This window comes from Mus musculus, chromosome 3, assembly GCF_000001635.26.
Source record: "Mus musculus strain C57BL/6J chromosome 3, GRCm38.p6 C57BL/6J".
Taxonomy (NCBI): domain Eukaryota; kingdom Metazoa; phylum Chordata; class Mammalia; order Rodentia; family Muridae; genus Mus; species Mus musculus.
In genome coordinates this window covers 129,783,941-129,802,281 of record NC_000069.6, presented here as the reverse complement: position 1 = coordinate 129,802,281, position 18,341 = coordinate 129,783,941, and the positions used below count along the sequence as shown (strand labels likewise).

At 44.1% G+C, this 18,341-nt stretch overlaps 1 protein-coding gene and 1 long non-coding RNA gene across 2 annotated transcripts in view; one reads left to right on the top strand and one right to left on the bottom strand.

Moving 5' to 3' along the window:
• The window catches only part of Gm36130, an 18,449-nt gene extending 13,749 nt beyond the window's left edge, over positions 1-4,700 (bottom strand). Inside the window, exons 1-2 of the long non-coding RNA XR_376066.4 lie at positions 4,384-4,700; positions 2,608-2,723 (exon numbers count right to left, since the gene is read on the bottom strand). This is a non-coding gene — a long non-coding RNA (predicted gene, 36130). The remainder of the gene's footprint in view (positions 1-2,607; positions 2,724-4,383) is intronic.
• Positions 1-18,341, top strand: part of Lrit3 (leucine-rich repeat, immunoglobulin-like and transmembrane domains 3) — a 20,196-nt gene extending 1,855 nt beyond the window's left edge. The window contains exons 2-4 of the mRNA NM_001287224.2: positions 1,472-1,944; positions 10,764-11,069; positions 12,841-18,341. Coding sequence (NP_001274153.1) covers positions 1,472-1,944; positions 10,764-11,069; positions 12,841-13,991 — 1,930 coding nt within the window. The 3' untranslated portion in view covers positions 13,992-18,341. The remainder of the gene's footprint in view (positions 1-1,471; positions 1,945-10,763; positions 11,070-12,840) is intronic.

Here is an 18,341-nt window from a genome sequence, read left to right as displayed (position 1 = left end):
TGTTTTCTTTTCAAAACTGCTTATTCACATTGAGCAGTTCAGATGGGTGTAGGGGATAAATAGGTAGTTTCGAAACTGCCAAAAAGGAGTATGTTTGGTTTCCGGTCTAGTCCTTCAGCAGAAAGAAATGCATGGACACCTGCCCTTTCCTCCATAAGTGCTTCTCTCATAAAAGGATCAGTTTATTATTTTATTTTATCAATAGGTTCTCATGTATCTGGGATAGCTTGGAATTCCCTATGCCTCAGGATACCTTGACTGGTTGATCCTCCTGCCTCTGACTCCTGACTGACGTGACCACAGGTGTGCACCCTGCCTGGTTTATGCTGTGCTGACAAAGGGATTGGAGCACGCCAGGCAAACACTTTATAATGGAGGTACACCCCGAGCCCCAGTTCATGATTTTGAGTGGATTCTTTTAACATCAGTCGGTTTTTAAAGAGATTCACTTTGGCGTTGGAGAGGAGTGGGCTGGAAAGGTCGTTCTGTAGCATCCCACGGACTGGTTGTCAGGGAGATAGCATCTATCATTGGTGGGCACAGATGATTTCAGACGTTTAATCAGTTGTTGGTAACAGCAGCAAACACTGACAGGAAGACATGGGATTTTACTTCCATTTAAGTCAATCATAAGATGACAACGTGACAATAGAACCATGAGTCAGGTGAAGTGGCAGTCCCTGGCCACAGAGAAGGCGGAAGAGCTCAGCTTTCCTTATTCTGTTACCCACTATCTGCCTCTTTGATGACTAATAAAGAAATGGGTGTGACCAGAGTTTCTAAAACCTAGCATGAAAAAACTCTATAAACATCCATTGACACCATGAAGTTGCTCATATTTCACCAATTTTAACTATGAAAATGGCCATTTTGTACTGTTCAGTCAAATGGTTACCATATTATGGTAATGGTGAGGAAGGAGAAGATGATGGTGGTGGTGGTGATGGTGATGATGGTGGTGGTAGTGATGACATAATATTAACACTATTGATAAACAGGTTTTCCAGACTAAACAGATATTATGTAAAAGCCAGTAGGGAATGAAAGACGTGCCCAGGCTGGCAAGATGGCTCATCGGGTAAGAGCACTGACTTCTCTTCTGAAGTTCCTGAGTTCAAATCCCAGCAACCACCTGGTGGCTCACAACCACCCGTAATGAGATCTGACACCCTCTTCTAGTGCACCTGAAGTCAGCTACAGTGTACTTATGTATAATAATAAATAAATCTTTGGGCCAGAGCGAGCGGGGTTGACAGGAGTGAGCAGAGGTCCTAAATTCAATTCCCAACAACCACATGAAGGCCCACAACCATCTGAACAGCTACAGTGTACTAATATACATCAAATAAATAAATAAATCCTAAAAAAAAGAGAAATCTTAAAAAAAGAAAGACATGCATGTTTCATGTGAGGCTTTCTTTAAACGGAGTCTCGAAGCGTAGATCTTCTTGTGTTGCTCTTATGATGACAGGTTAGTGTTGTGTAACGACCTGGATATGAACGAAGTCCCAGCAAACTTCCCCGTGGACACCTCGAAGCTTCGCATAGAGAAGACTGTGGTCCGCAGGCTCCCCGCCGAGGCCTTCTACTACCTGGTGGAGCTGCAGTACCTCTGGCTGGCTTACAACTCAGTGGCCAGCATAGAAACCAGTAGCTTCTATAACCTGAGGCAGCTGCACGAGTTGCGTTTGGATGGGAATTCTCTGACCGCTTTCCCTTGGGTGTCTCTGCTGGACATGCCCCACCTGAGGACGCTGGACTTACACAATAACAGAATAGCCAGTGTGCCAAACGAGGCGGTCAGATATCTGAGGAACCTCACCTGCTTGGACTTGTCGAGCAACCGACTGACCACGCTGCCACCAGATTTCCTAGACAGCTGGTCTCATTTAGCCGTGACACCGTCTAGAAGCCCGGACTTTCCACCGAGAAGAATTATTCTTGGTAAGTTTGAAAGCTTCTGGGTATCTTATATATAGGTACCTTGTTATGCATAGTTTTAAGGATGTGTGTGTGTGTGTGTGTGTGTGTGTGTGTGTGTGTGTGTGTGTGTAACAATGGGGATCTAACCTGGGATCTTACACCTGCTAAATATGTAAGTAGATGTCACCGAGCCACCCTCTAAATTCAGTTATTCTACACCTGCTAAGCTGTGTTTCCTATAATATGTAATGGGCATGTGGGTGCACATATGTACATGTGAGCACACTATGTGCATGTGAGCACACGTATGTGCATGTGAGCATGTAGAAAGCACGTGGAGAAAGCTGCTCTTGATCTGAGAGAGTTTACCAGCCTGCTTCACTCACATGATCACACCAAGGTATACACAGCTACTCTCGGCTGCTCTGTCCCGTTTTCAACCTTTCACTTGGTCCTTCAGTAGTGGACAGGGTACCACGGCTTTTATTAAATCTCTCTATAGAGTGAGTTCCAGGACAGCCAGGGCTACACAGAGAAACCCTGTCTTGGGAAAAAAAAAAGTTGGAGAATCTACGTATGCCCGTTCTTCCAGTCTTGAGTGATAGTTGTGGTAAGGACCATTTTATAATATATTACAGATAAAGACAGAAGGCACAATCAAGCCATTCGCTCCGATTCACTCACCACACCGTGGGGAAGCTAGGGCTGGGGTAGTCGTCTAGGTCCTAAGAACCATATCCGCTCCCATTTCTCTGTGAAGTGGGGTGTAGAATGTTTGCTCACTTGGACTGTGTCTTTAACTAAAAGAGAAGAAGTAGGGACAAACCTTGAGTTGCTCTCTCTGATCTAGGTGAGTAAGAACACCAACTTAGAACATCTTAATGTATGGCTAAATCCCCAAACTAGAGTCATGGACTTCAAGCTTAAAATCATAATATTGGTAGGATTACAGATCTTAACACAGGCATGTATGTAAACATCTACTGTTTAACCTCAGAATGAAAACCGAATTGTTGGAGAGAGTACTAGATGTTTATTCAGTGTTTCTTTTAATTGGTACCCAAATTTGCTCACTTGTAAACATAGTGGAATTTGCCCAAAGGGCAGTTTCAGCCTGAATGTTTTCACAGAATTGCCCAAAGGCATTAATTTAGTTCAACAACCATTTCCCAATATCTATGGATACACCCTGACTTCTTGCCAGGTCACAGCAGCCTGGGGCGTGGGTCTGTAATTATCACCCCCTCTTTTATAGCTGGGAAGGAGGCAGACTCAAGTCTCAAATTTATTGTTTATCTCCAGAGATGTCATTTGTTTTTTATAAGTTTTGTTTTAATGGAGGGACTGACACATACTTTGTACATGCAACATCTGAAGTATACAATTCTGTAAATTCTTACCAAAACATGCCCTTGAAAATGATACCATCATCAAGATGGAGGATATTCATTCCATCACTTGAAATGGCGTGCTTTTGATCTCCTGTGCTAGTGACACAAGATGGTGTCTCACATTGTGGTGCTGCTATGTTGATTTGCATCTCCTGCCCTAGCATGCTACAGGAATGGCAAGTCCTGCGACACACGTGCTGGCGCCTGGCTTCTGTCCGTCAGCAGCACGTTCTGAGGCTGGCATTTGTGTCACCTGTCAGCGGTGCCGTATTGCAGAACGTCACTGTATGAACCAGCTGTTCAGCCTCTCTCTCATTGGGCACCTTCACTCTTTCCAGTTCGGGGCTTTTATGAATGTAAATGCGCTCATACAATGTTAAATACTCCCACATAATGGTTTTATCCATTTCTCTGTACTGTACGGTGTATGTGGTGCATATTTTTATTTCTCTTGCATAAGTTCCTAAGGTCAACATTGCATGCAGTGTCAAAGAATGGCTGGGTGGATAAGTTTTAAAGAAACTGCTCATTTTCCAAAGTGGGTATGTAGCATTACTCCTTGTCTTGGCGCTGTGTGACAGCCTGGTTGTTCTGTGTCATCCTGAATACTTCATGATGTTGAGCCTTTGTTTCAGCCCTTCTGGGGAGTCAGCAGACCAATCAAGTAGCCGAATCATTTTGCTTTGCCTTAGTGACTAATGATGTCAGCCAGGTTGCTGTTTTTTCCTCCCCAGTCACGAACTCTCTGTCCAGGTATTTTGCCTGTTTTAAAGGGTCATTTTCCATTGGTCTTTACTCCTGGATATATCTCTTTAATCAATTCTGTGAATTATAAACACTTTGATTCTGGCTGACCCATTCACTTCTACGTAGTGTATTTGGCAAGAAATATTTAAAATTTGATGGCAGGTGACTTACTATTTTACTCTTAGAGCTTCCTGGGATCCATTTAAAAAATATCTCCACACCACAAGATTATAAAGAGACTCTGCTTCTTTCTAGGCTGAGTCTTTTAAATTCAGCTTTTAGGATTATGTCCTCATCTTCCCTGCGTATAACTATGACTCACCTCAAAAGAGTCTCCGCATAAGCGCAAGGCAGGGCATCATTTGTTGAAGAGGCTCCCCTTTCCCATCGCACACCGCAGTCTCCACAAAGCTATGCGAGGGCTCGCCCTTGCTTTGAAGGGTTACGGTTTGCATAGTAAGCTTTGTCCAAGGATCTGTTTCTGACTTTCCAAACGCACACAGAAATAGCCAATTTAATCCAGCGATTCTGATGCATGAGCAATACTGAGTTTCTCTCTGAGACAGGGTAAAGCAGCACTCAGTGGCCCCGTTCAAGAAGAGTCAGGAAGAAATGAATGTAAGTCACTCTGACTGTGGCTTCAAGAATGCGAGTAATAGTTTAACCTTAGCAACTTTTTTGTACCTTTGTCCCCATGAGGGAAAACACCAGGAGGACCAATGGACTTGGTTGGTTCTTGTATAACTATTTTTAATTCCCATCTTAAATTCTGCACCTTTGACCTTAGACACTTCAAGATTGGAACAAATAGGCTTCGTGTTTTTGAGGAATTAAAAAAAAAAAAACTTTCCTCTTGGTTTATGTAACTTTTATAAATAACCAGGAGGACTGATTTTTAATTTTTTCATAGCTGACACATTTTAATAATTGTTTTAAAGTACGGATGGAACTGTTAATGTTCTAATTCTTGAATGTTTCCCTGTATTGATGCTTGTACGTCAGACAGCTGTTGCTGCTTTCGAAGTTTTATTTACAGATAATAACACTTAGAGCCACCACCCAATGGTGTGGGTGCTTCTAGGTAACAGAGATGAACTCTGTCCTAGAAGGCTTACTAGATTAGGAGGCTAAAGAAATGTAGGGTTAGTCAGGACTCTAAGAGACTTAAGAAATCAAAGAGGTAATCACTTTGTGCTTTAGCCTCCTCTGGTATGGGCCAAGGCAGGGAGTAATGCTACGTACCCACTTTGGAAAATGAACAGTTTCTTTAAAGCTTACACACTCAGTCATTCTTTAACACAGCAGTGTTGACTTTAGAAACTTATGCAAGAGAAATAAAAACCATCATCTTCCCAAGGTGGCAAAGAGCTGAGTGTGGCAAAGAGCTGAGCGTGATGTGAGTCACAACAAGGTAGCCTGCTGGATGCTTTAAGATCCGGACACTTGAGTTCAAATCCTGCCTGCCCAGTTGTGTACCCTGCCTCCCGGGTGCTGGGATTAAAGGCGTGCGCCACCACGCCTGGCTTAGACTTCCTTTCTTTAGAAGAAGGACCACTCTGCTGTTACTCACCTCACACTGCTGTGAGAACCTGAGGCTGTTTCGTGTTCTTATCCAGCAGTTTCCTGTGCTCCACTTTCCAGATGTTTGTGAGCACAGGTGAGGAGCTATGCTCCCGTCTATTCTGCACTATGTTGGTGAAGATTTTTGTTAAGGAAAAATCTTAGTATGTTAAAGGTAAGACTCCTCCCGGAGCAAAAGTTGGGTGTGTTCACTGCCAGTATAACAAAGATAATTATTTCCTCCACGGCTGTGATTTTCATTCCTACTCTGTCTGGTCAAAGAGCCATACAACTGTGGCAGGCTGGCTTGTCCAGGACTGAGGTTTCTCAAGGCTTGGTTCCCAGTGTGGAAAAATAGTAAAACCCTGGACAAACTCATCTGGAATTGGGGTAAAATTTTGGTGCTTTTGTAGTTCTTGACAAATGCAGTATTTGTCACATGGGAAAGTGTTAGTGAAAAAAGAATCCAGCGTTACCAATCAAGGAATCGTCCAAGGAAAATATTCTGCACATATTAACTATTATAGAAAATGGTGACTTTGATCTGTTGGGCACGGCTTGAACATAGGATACTTCACAACCTACCTCCACAGTGACACCTTTCTTCCAAGATGGCCACACCCACTCCAATAAGGCCACACCTCCTAATAGTGCCACTTCCTATAGGTCAGGTGTTCAAACACATGAGTCTATGGAGCTGTTTCAATTCAAGCTACCTCCCCTCCCCCTCCCTTTCTCCCTCACGTCTTCCCTTCCATCATTCCTCATACTGGGAACTGAACTTGGGGTGGCAAGCATGGTCAGCAAGCTAGACAAGGCTTCCGTTACCAGGGCTACATCTAAGTTCTTTGGTTTCTTAATGTTAGCCATTCTGACTGCAGTGAGATGGAATAACAATTCCAACCTGCATTTCCATGATGTCTAAGGCTATTACATATTTTTGTATGTTTATTGACCATTTATACTTCTTTGAAAAGTGTCTGTTCAGATCATTTGCTGGTTTATTTATCCGATTATCTGTGCTCATGCTGTTTAATTCTTTCAGTTCTTCATGAGTTCTGGTTTTTAATCCCATGTTGGGTAAGTGGCTGGGTAGAGTTTTCCCTCATTCGGCCAGCTGGTTGTCTTTTGTAGCTAGTTGCTTCCTGTGCTGTGCAGAGCCTTTTAATTTGATGCAATCCATTTGCCAATTCTTGCTATTACATTTTGAGGTGTTGGAATTTGATTCAGAAATTCATTGTTTATGCCTGTATATTGCCATATTTCCTCTGGTAGCTTCATAGTTTCAGGCCTTATATGAAAGGTGTTGGGTCTGGTTTGAATGGTATTTGTACAGGCCAATGCAGAAGGATCATTTCAGAGCAGTGGTTCTCAACCTTCCTAAGTCTGTGACCCTTTAATACAGTTCTTCATGAACCAATATTTATTAAAACTAATTCATTAATTAGAGACAGGGTCTCACTGTTTAGCCCTGGCTGGCCTAGAACTCGCTATGACCAGGCTAGAATTGAACTCATAGTGAGAGCTGTCTTCCTTTACCTCCTGAGTACTGGGATTAAAAGTGTGCACCGCCACACTTGGCCCAAGGTGTTTTTATGAATAGGCACCTTTCAGACCTTAACTGAGATATTAAAAATGCTACAGATCAGGTACTCTACCATACTATTCTACTTTGGATGGATGCTAACTGATTATTGTACTAATTTGCAGATCAACCTTAAATTTCCTCCAATCTGTGATTATTATTGTTATTTTTAAAGACTGACAAAATGTTATTTCTGGAGTGAGGGAGCTCTGGAGATTTCTCAGTTTTCTCCTCAGAGAGAAGATGAGGAAGCAGGGGCTCAGAAGGCTGTTCCATCAGGCTTCCCAGTCCTGTTTAGAACCCCACACATGGTAGGGCTGGTGAAGGTGCCATTTCCTCCTCATCTCAATTCATCTCCCATCCCATATTTAAACCTGCCCTTAGTATGTCAAATCAGCTGGTATTTACAACTGTGAATAAATATCCAGCCATCTAGGAATGAAGTGAGGTTGAAACTCAATTGTATTCATTGGCTGTTAGGGATATGCTGAGTTTAACCTCTGCCAATAGCAAGAAAGTGTGGATTAGAGAAGAGAGAATCTGTGTATACCAATGACATTTCTGTGTTATTTATTGCTTATTCATAATTTGAAACTTTGACTATATCAATAATGGGTTTATTATGTTTAGGAACGATGGTTAAAGTTTACAGATATTTTTATCACAAATCATCCTTTGTCAGGTAGCTTTACAAGGATTAGTAAATTAACATTTATGTAAACCTGTGGCAGAGTATCTGCCCTTCTGTACTTCTAGAAGAGGTTGTAGCATCTATCTAATGTTGTGGAGCTTTCTAGAATTGGAATTTCATCCAATTAGGTTTCATACCCAAACTTAGTTATTCAATAGAAGAAAGAAAGAAAAACGAAAACAATAAACCAAGAAGCCTGCAGCCAGACGACGGAACCAATATTCAAAAGAAAAGAGTACAAATTAGCAATAACTAGAGAACTACTCATAGATTCACAGGATTTAATGTAAGAGGAAAGGATTCAAGGTTACTCATAGGAGAAAAACAAACTTCTCAACTAGGAGATTAAAAAGTAACCAGTCCTGGCAGGAAAATGAGCCCCCGTGACCTGCCGTTACAGTACCAGCAGGCAGAAGAGAGAATATATACCCTACAAATGGGCAGCTCTGCGTCCAGCACTGTTAGAATTCCTTAAACCACAGTTCTACATTTTCTTCTCAGCTCAGATCCCAGGCTGTCAGCAAAAGCTGTAACTACAAATCTCCAAGGCCAGCCCTTGTCTCAAGCTTGTGGGGAAGCTGTTGGTTAGAGGGCAGCATCTCTAGAGAGACCCTTGCCCTACTGCATATCCTAAAGAACCACCTTTGGTTCCTCCAAGACTTTCAAAGTCTCACCGTGGGCTGTTTTGCTGTGAATGCCTTTCTTCGTCTGGTAATTCTGAAGAGGCTGGGTATGAGCCCAGCATCTTTGGTTATTTCACACTGAATGGTTCTGCAGCTGCAGCCTCCGTTAGCTGCGAGCAGCTCTGTGCCCAGCATCTGCTCTGTGGTCGGCATGGATATTCCCTTAAGTAGAGAACAGTCTGCAACAGAAGCATGCATTCTACTCTTCACACTTACCCAGATAACAGTGCCACTAACACTCCTGCCATTCCACAGCAAGGATCTTCCTTTTCTTCCCTGGGAACTGTAAATCACTTTCCTTCAAGCTCTCAATGACAGGCTCCTGGAGGGTCAAACGATGTCAGCTCAGTCCCCGAAGCTGAGGTAGATACGGGGGTACTCACAGGTGGAAACCTTCAGCCTGTATGTTGCTTGCTGTCGGTCCCTCTTGTGCTGAGATTCAGCACATCACCTTGGTGGCCACCATATATGGCATCCATGCAAATCACTTTCTGGTTGTATCTCCTCCAATTGCTGACTCTGCTTTCACAAGCCTCATTTTATCTCAATTTGTCTTCCAGTTACACAAACCCATGACACATTCCAGGCTGTGCTAGGCAGCTCCTAGCACCCTGTGATGGGCTGGAAGGTATCTCTGAGTACTCCAGGACTGTGTGAATCTATCCTATACTTATGACATTCTGTGGTACCTGGGTTCAATGACTAGGAGGTGGGTAGTGAGTGGGATATAAGTGAATAAGTAAAAATACACACACACACACACACACACACACACACACACACACACATATACACACATACATATATATGCTCCAATACCAGCTATGTGATGTTGGTCAAGGTTTTAGCCCTTCTGTGCTTCAGCTTCTTCAGGATTGTTGGGATTAAATGAGAATAAAGGTTAGTATATGAAGCATTAATTAATTAATTAATTAATTAGCTCTACTCAAATTGCCCCACTGGCAGCAACCTGCATTCCTCACCACCCACCAAAGTGCTCTGGATTCTCGAATGAAAGACACACACACACTGTCTTAGACAGGGTTTCTAATCCTGCACAAACATCATGACCAAGAAGCAAGTTGGGGAGGAAAGGGTTTATTCGGCTTACACTTCCATACTGCTGTTCATCACCAAGGAAGTCAGGACTGGAACTCAAGCAGGTCAGGAAGCAGGAGCTGATGCAGAGGCCATGGAGGGATGTTCTTTACTGGCTTGCTTCCCCTGGTTTGCTCAGCCTGCTCTCTTATAGAACGAAAGACTACCAGCCGAGGAATGGTCCCACCCACAAGGGGCCCTTCCCCCTTGAGCACTAATTGAGAAAATGTCCCACAGCTGGATCTCATGGAGGCACTTCCCCAACGGAAGCCTCTTTCTCTGTGATAACTCCAGCTTGTGTCAAGTTGACACATGAAACCAGCCAGTGTACACACACACACATACACACACATATGCACACACTTATACACACACATACACACACATATGCACACATTTATACACACACATACATATACATACATTTATACACACACACATGCGCTCACGCAAACACAATGGCTGGCCCATTCTCAAATATCCACATAGCTAATATCCCCGCTCCAATACTCTTGAATCATTACTTACTAAAACCTATATTCCATCTTTGCTACCCAGACCCAAGCTGGGGAGAGGCCCCTGGGGCTACTCTTCCCGGCTCTTACATGGCTGATTCTCAGTCTTCCGCAGGTTCAAGTCTCCATCCTATCCTTTTCTGGCATGGCAATTCTAAATCCTCTTCTTCCCATTGTTCCCTTGCCCGGGAAATCTAAAGTCCTGCCTCTGTCTCCCAGCCACTAGCCTCGGGCAACTTTATTTACCAATTAGAACCAGCTGGGGGCAGGGACTCTCAGCGTCTCACACACAGATGTGTGAATTCCCATGTAATTTGGGAACCAAATTAACACAAGAGAAGCAATCAACCAAATGCAGAACAAGTGTGTAGGGTGGGAGAGCATTGACAACTGGAAGGGGATATACTCATTGAGATGGCTGGCTTTTAACATGCCGGTGACTGTATCTCTCCTCCCAGACCTTCATTTATGAGAGAGATCATGTCACATCTTCTGTCACAAGACAAGCTGTGCTGCAAACTTACTTCTCGGTTGACCCTTACTGTCACCCCTTTTCTTTCTGTGCTTTAGGTTTGCAGGACAACCCCTGGTTCTGTGACTGTCACATTTCCAAGGTGATCGAGCTGTCGAAAGTCACCGACCACGCTGTTGTTCTTCTTGATCCTCTGATGGTCTGCAGTGAACCCGAGCGCTTCCAAGGAATCTTGTTCCAGAGGGTAGAGTTGGAAAAGTGTCTGAAGCCGTCCGTGATGATGTCAGCTACCAAAATCACATCTGCTCTGGGTAGTAATGTTCTGCTGAGATGTGATGCCAAGGGTCACCCCACCCCACAGCTGACGTGGACCAGATCCGACGGCTCCACAGTTAACTATACAGGTATAGTTAGTATTCGGACATGAAACAAGTTTACAAAAATCTGGCCTGCATCTCATGTTTTTGTGTAAATTTAAATGTCTAGTTAATTTGTAATAACACCAAGATCATTGGATGCAAGGACATGGGTTGTTGTCATGTCTTTGTTTTGGGTGGTGGTAATGGAGCCCAGGCCCTTCTTGTGCATGCTAGGCAAGTGCTCTACCACCAAGTTACACCTTCAGCTACAAATTCAAAGGAAATTTTGTTTCAACGCTTGGAATAAAACCCAGGGCTTTCTGTATTTTATTCCTAGTTCTAAGGATGCAAGGGATTTCAACAGTGCTTTTTTTTTTTTTTTTTTTTTTGTTTTTTCCAGACAGGGTTTCTCTGTATAGTCCTGGCTGTCCTGGAACTCACTTTGTAGACCAGGCTGGCCTTGAACTCAGAAATCCTCCTGCCTCTGCCTCCCGAGTGCTGGGATTAAAGGCGTGCGCCACCACGCCCGGCTCAACAGTGCATTTTATTGATTAGTATTTTCTTACTTTATATAAATACCCAGAAAATAATTAGATAATCAAGTCATTTTCTTTGCTCAGGTAAATATTTCGTGTGACATAAACACATGAGTGCCACTGAGAGTTTTGTCTTGTTCTCTTATCTTGGATACGCTCGCTTGAAAGTGTAAAACCTAAGACACACGTTCAAAGTCTTGCACACAACTTTTGAACCACTGAGAGTGTACCACGGGACAAAGATCCTTTTAGAAATAGTAATTATTTAGATATTTTCAAGCCTGAGAAAGCCAAGCCCAGGCTTCGGCCCAGAGATCTCCTCATAACCAGAAATATATTGTTTTGGGACTCTTCAAAAATAAAATTAAAATTGGGGTTTAAAAATTAAACTTGATGGAATAAAGAAGTGAATGTCTAATATTCCTATAGATTGCTGGCAGGCAACCCACAGTTTAAGCTCCCAAAGTTTAAGTTCATATCTGGGCTGCTGGGACCCTGCTTTCTGTAATATTCTTCTTTAGGAACCTTCTGTCTTGAGTTCAGATAAGGAAAAATAAAAGTAATGTTTAGCAAAGAAATAAGGCCATTTTCTACATATTTTATATGCTACTCTGTAAACGGGGGGGGGGCTTATAATTTTCTAATTTATCTGAGTTTAATATGGGATAAATGATTTAAAATAAAAGTTACAACTCCTCTATGCCAGAAAATGACATTCTGTTCCTTCTAAGTATGGCATTTAATTACAGCGAAAAAAAATTTTTTTGAGAGTTAAATAAAGTCTTACAATAAACATTCTATAGAGCCACAATCAAGACTGAGAGGGAGATTTTTTTTTTAAAGGTTTATTTATTTATTATATGTAAGTACACTGTAGCTGTCTTCAGACACTCCAGAAGAGGGAGTCAGATCTCGTTACAGATGGTTGTGAACCACCATGTGGTTGCTGGGATTTGAACTCTGGACCTTCGGAAGAGCAGTTGGGTGCTCTTACCCACTGAGCCATCTCTCCAGCCCCCTGAGAGGGAGATTTTAAGAGTAGTTTTTCTCATCCTCTTGTTCGACAAACGCAGAGGCACGGGTCTGTACGCACCAGTCACCTTGTAGACAAGTTCCTGCTGCTTGGAAGACAAAAGTTTACTGTGGCCAGGATCTCCTGGTTTCCACGCCCGCCCCCCAACCCCCAACACACACTTTCAAACGGTTCTTTTTTAAACAGGTAGACTTCACAGTACTTGGCAGGTCCTAGACTTCATGTGTACACGTTTGTTTTCTTCTAGTAATTCAGGAGTCTCCAGGAGAAGGCATCAGATGGTCCATCATAAGCTTGACCAGCATCTCTCACAAGGATGCTGGGGATTACAGGTGTAAAGCCAAAAATCTGGCAGGGATTTCGGAAGCTGTGGTTACTGTGACAGTTGTTGGTGGTGTTACGACCACCCTATCACCAGACAGTTCAGAAAGAAGTCCTGGAGAGCCCCCTGAGCAGCATCCCCAGCCAGGATTAGGAGGATCAACACCTCCATCTAAATCCTGGTTATCACCCGGGCTCACTTCCGCTCCTTCCTACCCCACCCCCTCAGCAGCTCTCTATACATCTACGTGGTCCCCTCCTCCCTCCTCCTTGCCTCCCATCTTCTCAGCTGCTTCTGCAACCACCAGTGTACAAACCAGCATCTCAGGACGCACCGCCAGGACTAGCCACCAGCCACCCCTGCTCCACCCCGGTGGGAAAAGCAATGCGAAGATAGAGAAGAACGGAAGGAAGTTTCCTCCGCTCAGCGCAAGTAAGAAAGAAGAGTTGGCGTTGTTGGATCAGGCAGCGCCAATGGAAACAAACGTCACTATCAAAGACCTCAGGGTGGCCCGTGAAACCGGCGTGAGTGTGACTCTGATGTGGAACAGCAGCAGCAGCACACAAGAGTCCTCTGTGACTGTGCTGTATTCTAAGTACGGTGAGAAGGACCTGCTGTTAGTGAATGCAGACGACTATGGCAAGAACCAGGCAACCATAAATGGCCTAGAGCCCGGAAGTCAGTATGTGGCATGTGTCTGTCCAAAAGGAGTGGGTCCCCGGGAGGATCTGTGTATCACCTTTTCTACCAACAGAGTTGAGGGGCGTGGCTCACAGTGGTCATTGCTCCTCGTGGTGACCAGTACTGCCTGTGTTATAGTCGTGCCCCTAATTTGTTTCTTATTATATAAAGTCTGCAAATTGCAATGCACATCGGACCCTTTCTGGGAAGAGGATTTGTCAAAAGAGACATATATCCAATTTGAGACCCTGTCACCCAGGTCACAGAGTATAGGGGAGCTCTGGACCCGGAGGCACAGAGACGATGGCGAGAGGTTGCTGCTATGCTCCCAGTCAAGTGTGGACTCCCAGATGAATCTTAAGAGCGATGGCTGTAGGACGGAGTATTATGGCTGAGGTTTTGCAGGCGAGATGAACGTGAAGAAAAAAGCGCGGGAGCCACCGTAGAGCCTCTGTTGGGTGACTTTTGGAGAGACTTCCATGTGCTCTGTGAGGATCACCAATGGGGTATTTTTTGACGTGTTTAAAATTTTTTTAGTTGGGAAACATCTCAACTAAAACAACAAATGGTCCCGATTTGTATTAACTGCATGGCGTCTGTATAAAGAATTTTCCAGTGAAGCTTGCCACAGTTTTAGGGACATCCAGTTCCTAAAATAAATTGACAAGAAAATATTCACAACAGGTAAAGTCTGCATTTAAGAAGAGAGACTATTTTGAACATTGAAAGAACATTAGCATAACCAGCCAGGGCTGACGGCCCTGAACGTTCAAAGTGCTTTCGAAGGTTTGCTGTGGACATTTGCTGCTGTTGCCTGGTGTGTCCATGTGAGATTCTAATGAATTTTGTGTCTAGAAATAGTTTTTCTCTCCTCATTTACTGTTAGATATCATTCAAAATTAGTACAAAAAGATCATAGCAAACAAAATGTCTATAGAGTTAGTGGTTATATTTAACACAGTTGACAGACTGTATGGGTCTCATGATGTGTTAGTTTAAGAACAACCTCTTTACTTTCTTTCATTTTCTTCTCTTAATCTCATTGCCATTTTCTTTCTTCATCCTTTAAAATGTCTCCCTTAAAGGCCAGAAGATGCACAGCAGCCAAAGGACTCTCTAAGCTCAGCTGTCTTCAGTGTATTATTTATTCTCTGGTAGAGCAAAGGCCTTTGAGGTTTCTTTGCTGGTGTTGTTGTTGAGGTATAGTGGTTTCCTCCTTAATTTTTATTTTTTCATTTTTATATGGATCGGTGTTTTGCCTGAATATATATTTGGGGACCACATGTGTGCCCAATGCCCTCAGAGGATAGACGTGGGCATCTGGTTCCCTGGGACTAGAGATTAGACACCTCATTCATTACTGTATGATGAATGGGTCAAAGGAAAGCAAGAAACAAACAAACAAACAAAAAATACACAAACAGGAGGAACACTCTCCAGGTCCTTTTGTACAGCCAGTTTCATGCTGATACCAAACCAGGGAAAGATACAGCCACAAAAGAAATGATGTTGTAAAACAGGAAAGCTAGCAAGCTAGCAAGCAAGCCACAAAGAGAAAGAGGACAATAGCCCTGGCAAACATAGATTCAAAAATACTCAGTAAAATGCTTGCAAACCAAGTGTAGACATACATCAAAAAGATCACTCACCATGGCTGCGTTGGCTTTATCCCTGTGACGCAGGGGTAGTTCAAGGCATGCAAGTCAATAACAATTTTCTTAGCCGGGGTTTTATTGCTGTGATGGAGCATCGCAAGTAAACCAACTCAGGGAGGAAAGGGTTTATTTGGTGCAAGCTTCCACATCACAGTTAATTACCAAAGGAAGTCCGGACAGGAACACACACAGGTCAGTAACCTGGAGGCAGGAGCTGATGCAGAGACCAAGGAGGGATGCTGCTTACTAGTTTGCTCCTAGTGGCTTCTTCAGCCTGCTTTCTTATAGCACCACTGGTCCAGGCATGGTACATGGGCCCTCCCTCAACAATCGCTAGTTAAGGAAATACAACATGCTTCCCCATAGCCTGATTTTACTGAGGCACTTTCTAGGTTGAGGCTTCTTTCTCTCTGATGACTCCTGTTTCTATCAAGTTGACATAAAACTAGCCAGCACAGTAACGAACCACAGAAGTGGACTGAAAGGCTATGTCATAAAACAGTGTTTTAAGATTTTGAAAGGGAATTGTTGGTGGATCCATTTGATATTTAATTTTATTTTTTGGTTAAAAAAAAAACAGGGAAATTGAAGGAGGCCCACAAACACACAGAAGAAAGACTTCATAATACTATTTAGTTTTTAAAAAGACTTTTCACAAGTATTGTACTCATTCCAAGAGGTAGTGTGGCTACAAAGATTCATGAAGGGCACAGCGTAGCCTGCAGCCAAGTTTTTTGGAGGCCTGACACCCTTACTTAGCAGTGTGCGGCAACCCAGGCTGGAGCTATTCCAGAGACAAGGCTACCTACCTCAGCACAGGCGTGGTCATAAACTGTGAGAAAGAGCTAGCCTGTACAAGCAGTTCAGTTCTGTTTATGAAAGAAACACCTGGTCATGGTGTGGCTGAATACAGATGTGAGGGGAGAAGCGTCCACCAAACTCTGAGAATGCTCTCGGACTGAGATGCCCTTGTCCATGTCATCAGACTCTGATGGGATGTGGCCACGGCACCAGCATCAGTCCCTGGCCATCTTATACAGCACTTCCGGAATGAACTGCTAACCAAGACTGGTCCTGGACGATTGGTCCGAAGGAGAGAAGCTGGTTCCTAGCAGGCTGGCCTGAGCTTAAACCTGAACACTGGCAAGAAGATAGGATTCGGCACTTAAATGAGTCATGACGGCCATTTTCCAGGGAGGACTGAGTGTGGCCGGTGGCCGGATGTGATGACGAACTTCAAGTGCTGTTCCGTGAACTGCTCCACAGGGGTCCTGGAGGGCTTTGTTCTGCTCGCTGCCCTTATTGACTTCCGCAAGCACTTTTGTGTGTGTTATGGAGGCTTCCACCAGGATAAACCTGCCAAAAATTATTCCTGAGTTTGTCCAGCCTCTTGGGAAGATGGACAGAGGAAGAAAGGTCAGGAGACATCCTGGCTGGGAGCAGTGAATGCTACATGGTGTGTCTCCAGTTCCAGATGTGTGGAGGAGCGTCTCGCCTGGAGTTTCCTTGGCACCGTGATGCCAGGCAGCCAAAGACGACCAAGGAGCAGCTTCTCTTCAGGGCGCTCTATTGCTATCCATCAATTGAGGAATTCTCCACGGACTCCTGATTAAACACACCAGCAGAGTCACAGTCTCACCCAAAAGGACGTGACGGCAGTCCTCTGCCCATCGGTGTACTATCTCAGTGAGGCAGCACGCCTCTCACAGGGCGTGTGGATTCCTGTGACGTGTGCTGGAGTCCAATGGCAGCAGTCCACAAACAGCATGATCAAGTCCTTCTGCCAAGTAGACTGAGGGCTTTAAAATAATCTGAAGTTTGTTCAGTCACTACAGGCAGGACAGTCACTGCCTGTCACAGTCTAGCCCAAGCTAAAAAAGCAGCTGCCTCCGCCACACTGTTCTACAGGATACCTGGCCCGGCTGGCTGGGTATCTCTCATGTGGCCGCCCCTGGAGAATCGTGACTGCTCTGTCCTAGTCACTGTCTTTTACTCTTATCTACATATACTCTCATCCACCCTTTAGGTTCCCCTAACATCCCTGGTGTGGCGGGAAATCTTGCCAATGTTCTGAATCACAGATGCACAGTGGGCTCATTGTAGAAGAATCCATTACACCGAACTCCATTTTACCTGTCCTGTGAAGATTTTGAGGCATAGGATAGATATCTGAAGTTGTGTCAGGAGTTCTGAAATGTTCTGAGAAGCATATTTTGTGTAAGACGCATGTTGGCTTTTATTTAATGTACTACATCACAGAAATTATAAGTAGTTGGGGAATTAAAAGTCATTCTAAACACCTTGTTAAAAATTAAAAAAGAATGTTAGTTTAGACATGATGTGCATGCTGGAAGAACAGCTGTGGATGGATAGCTTGTTTAGATTCTAAATCTTCCCTATGCCCATAACTTCCTGGTTTCCTTTTCCTCCTCTTTGCCTTTCTCTTTCTCTTTGCCTTTCCACTTCCTTTTCTGTTTCCTTTTCCCTCCCCTTCCCTTCTCTCCCCTTCCCTTCTCTCCCCTTCCCTCTCCTTCCTTCCCTTCCCCTCTCCCTCCCCTCCCCTCTCCCTCCCCTCCCTTCTCCCTCCCCTCCCCTCTCCCTCCCCTCCCCTCTCCCTCCCTACCCTTCCCTTCCCTTTCTCTCCCTAACCTCTCCCTTCTCTCTCCCTTCCCTTCCCTTCCCTTCTTTTTCCATTCCCCCCTTCCTTCTCTCTTCCCCCCTTCCCTCTCCTTCCTTCTCCAACTCCTCCCTTCTCTTCCCCTTTCCCTCCCCTTTCTTTGTCCTCCCCTCCCCTTCCCCTCCCCTCCAGTTTCTTTCTCCTCTTCTTCCCTGTCCCTCTTCTTCCCTCCTCTCCTTTCCCTTCCCTTCCCTTCTCATCCCCTTCCCCCTTTCTTTTCCCTCCCATCCAGGTATCCCTGGTGCTCTCACCACTGAGTGCATTGTCTAACGATCTAAAGCTTTTAGTTTACTAAGCATTGCTAAGGATCTTCCAAACACTTTTTATAAATGACTTTGTTTAACTCCAGTTGACGTTAGATTAACCTGTTTTAAACTAAAAGGTCAATAAATAAAACTTTTATTTATGTACTA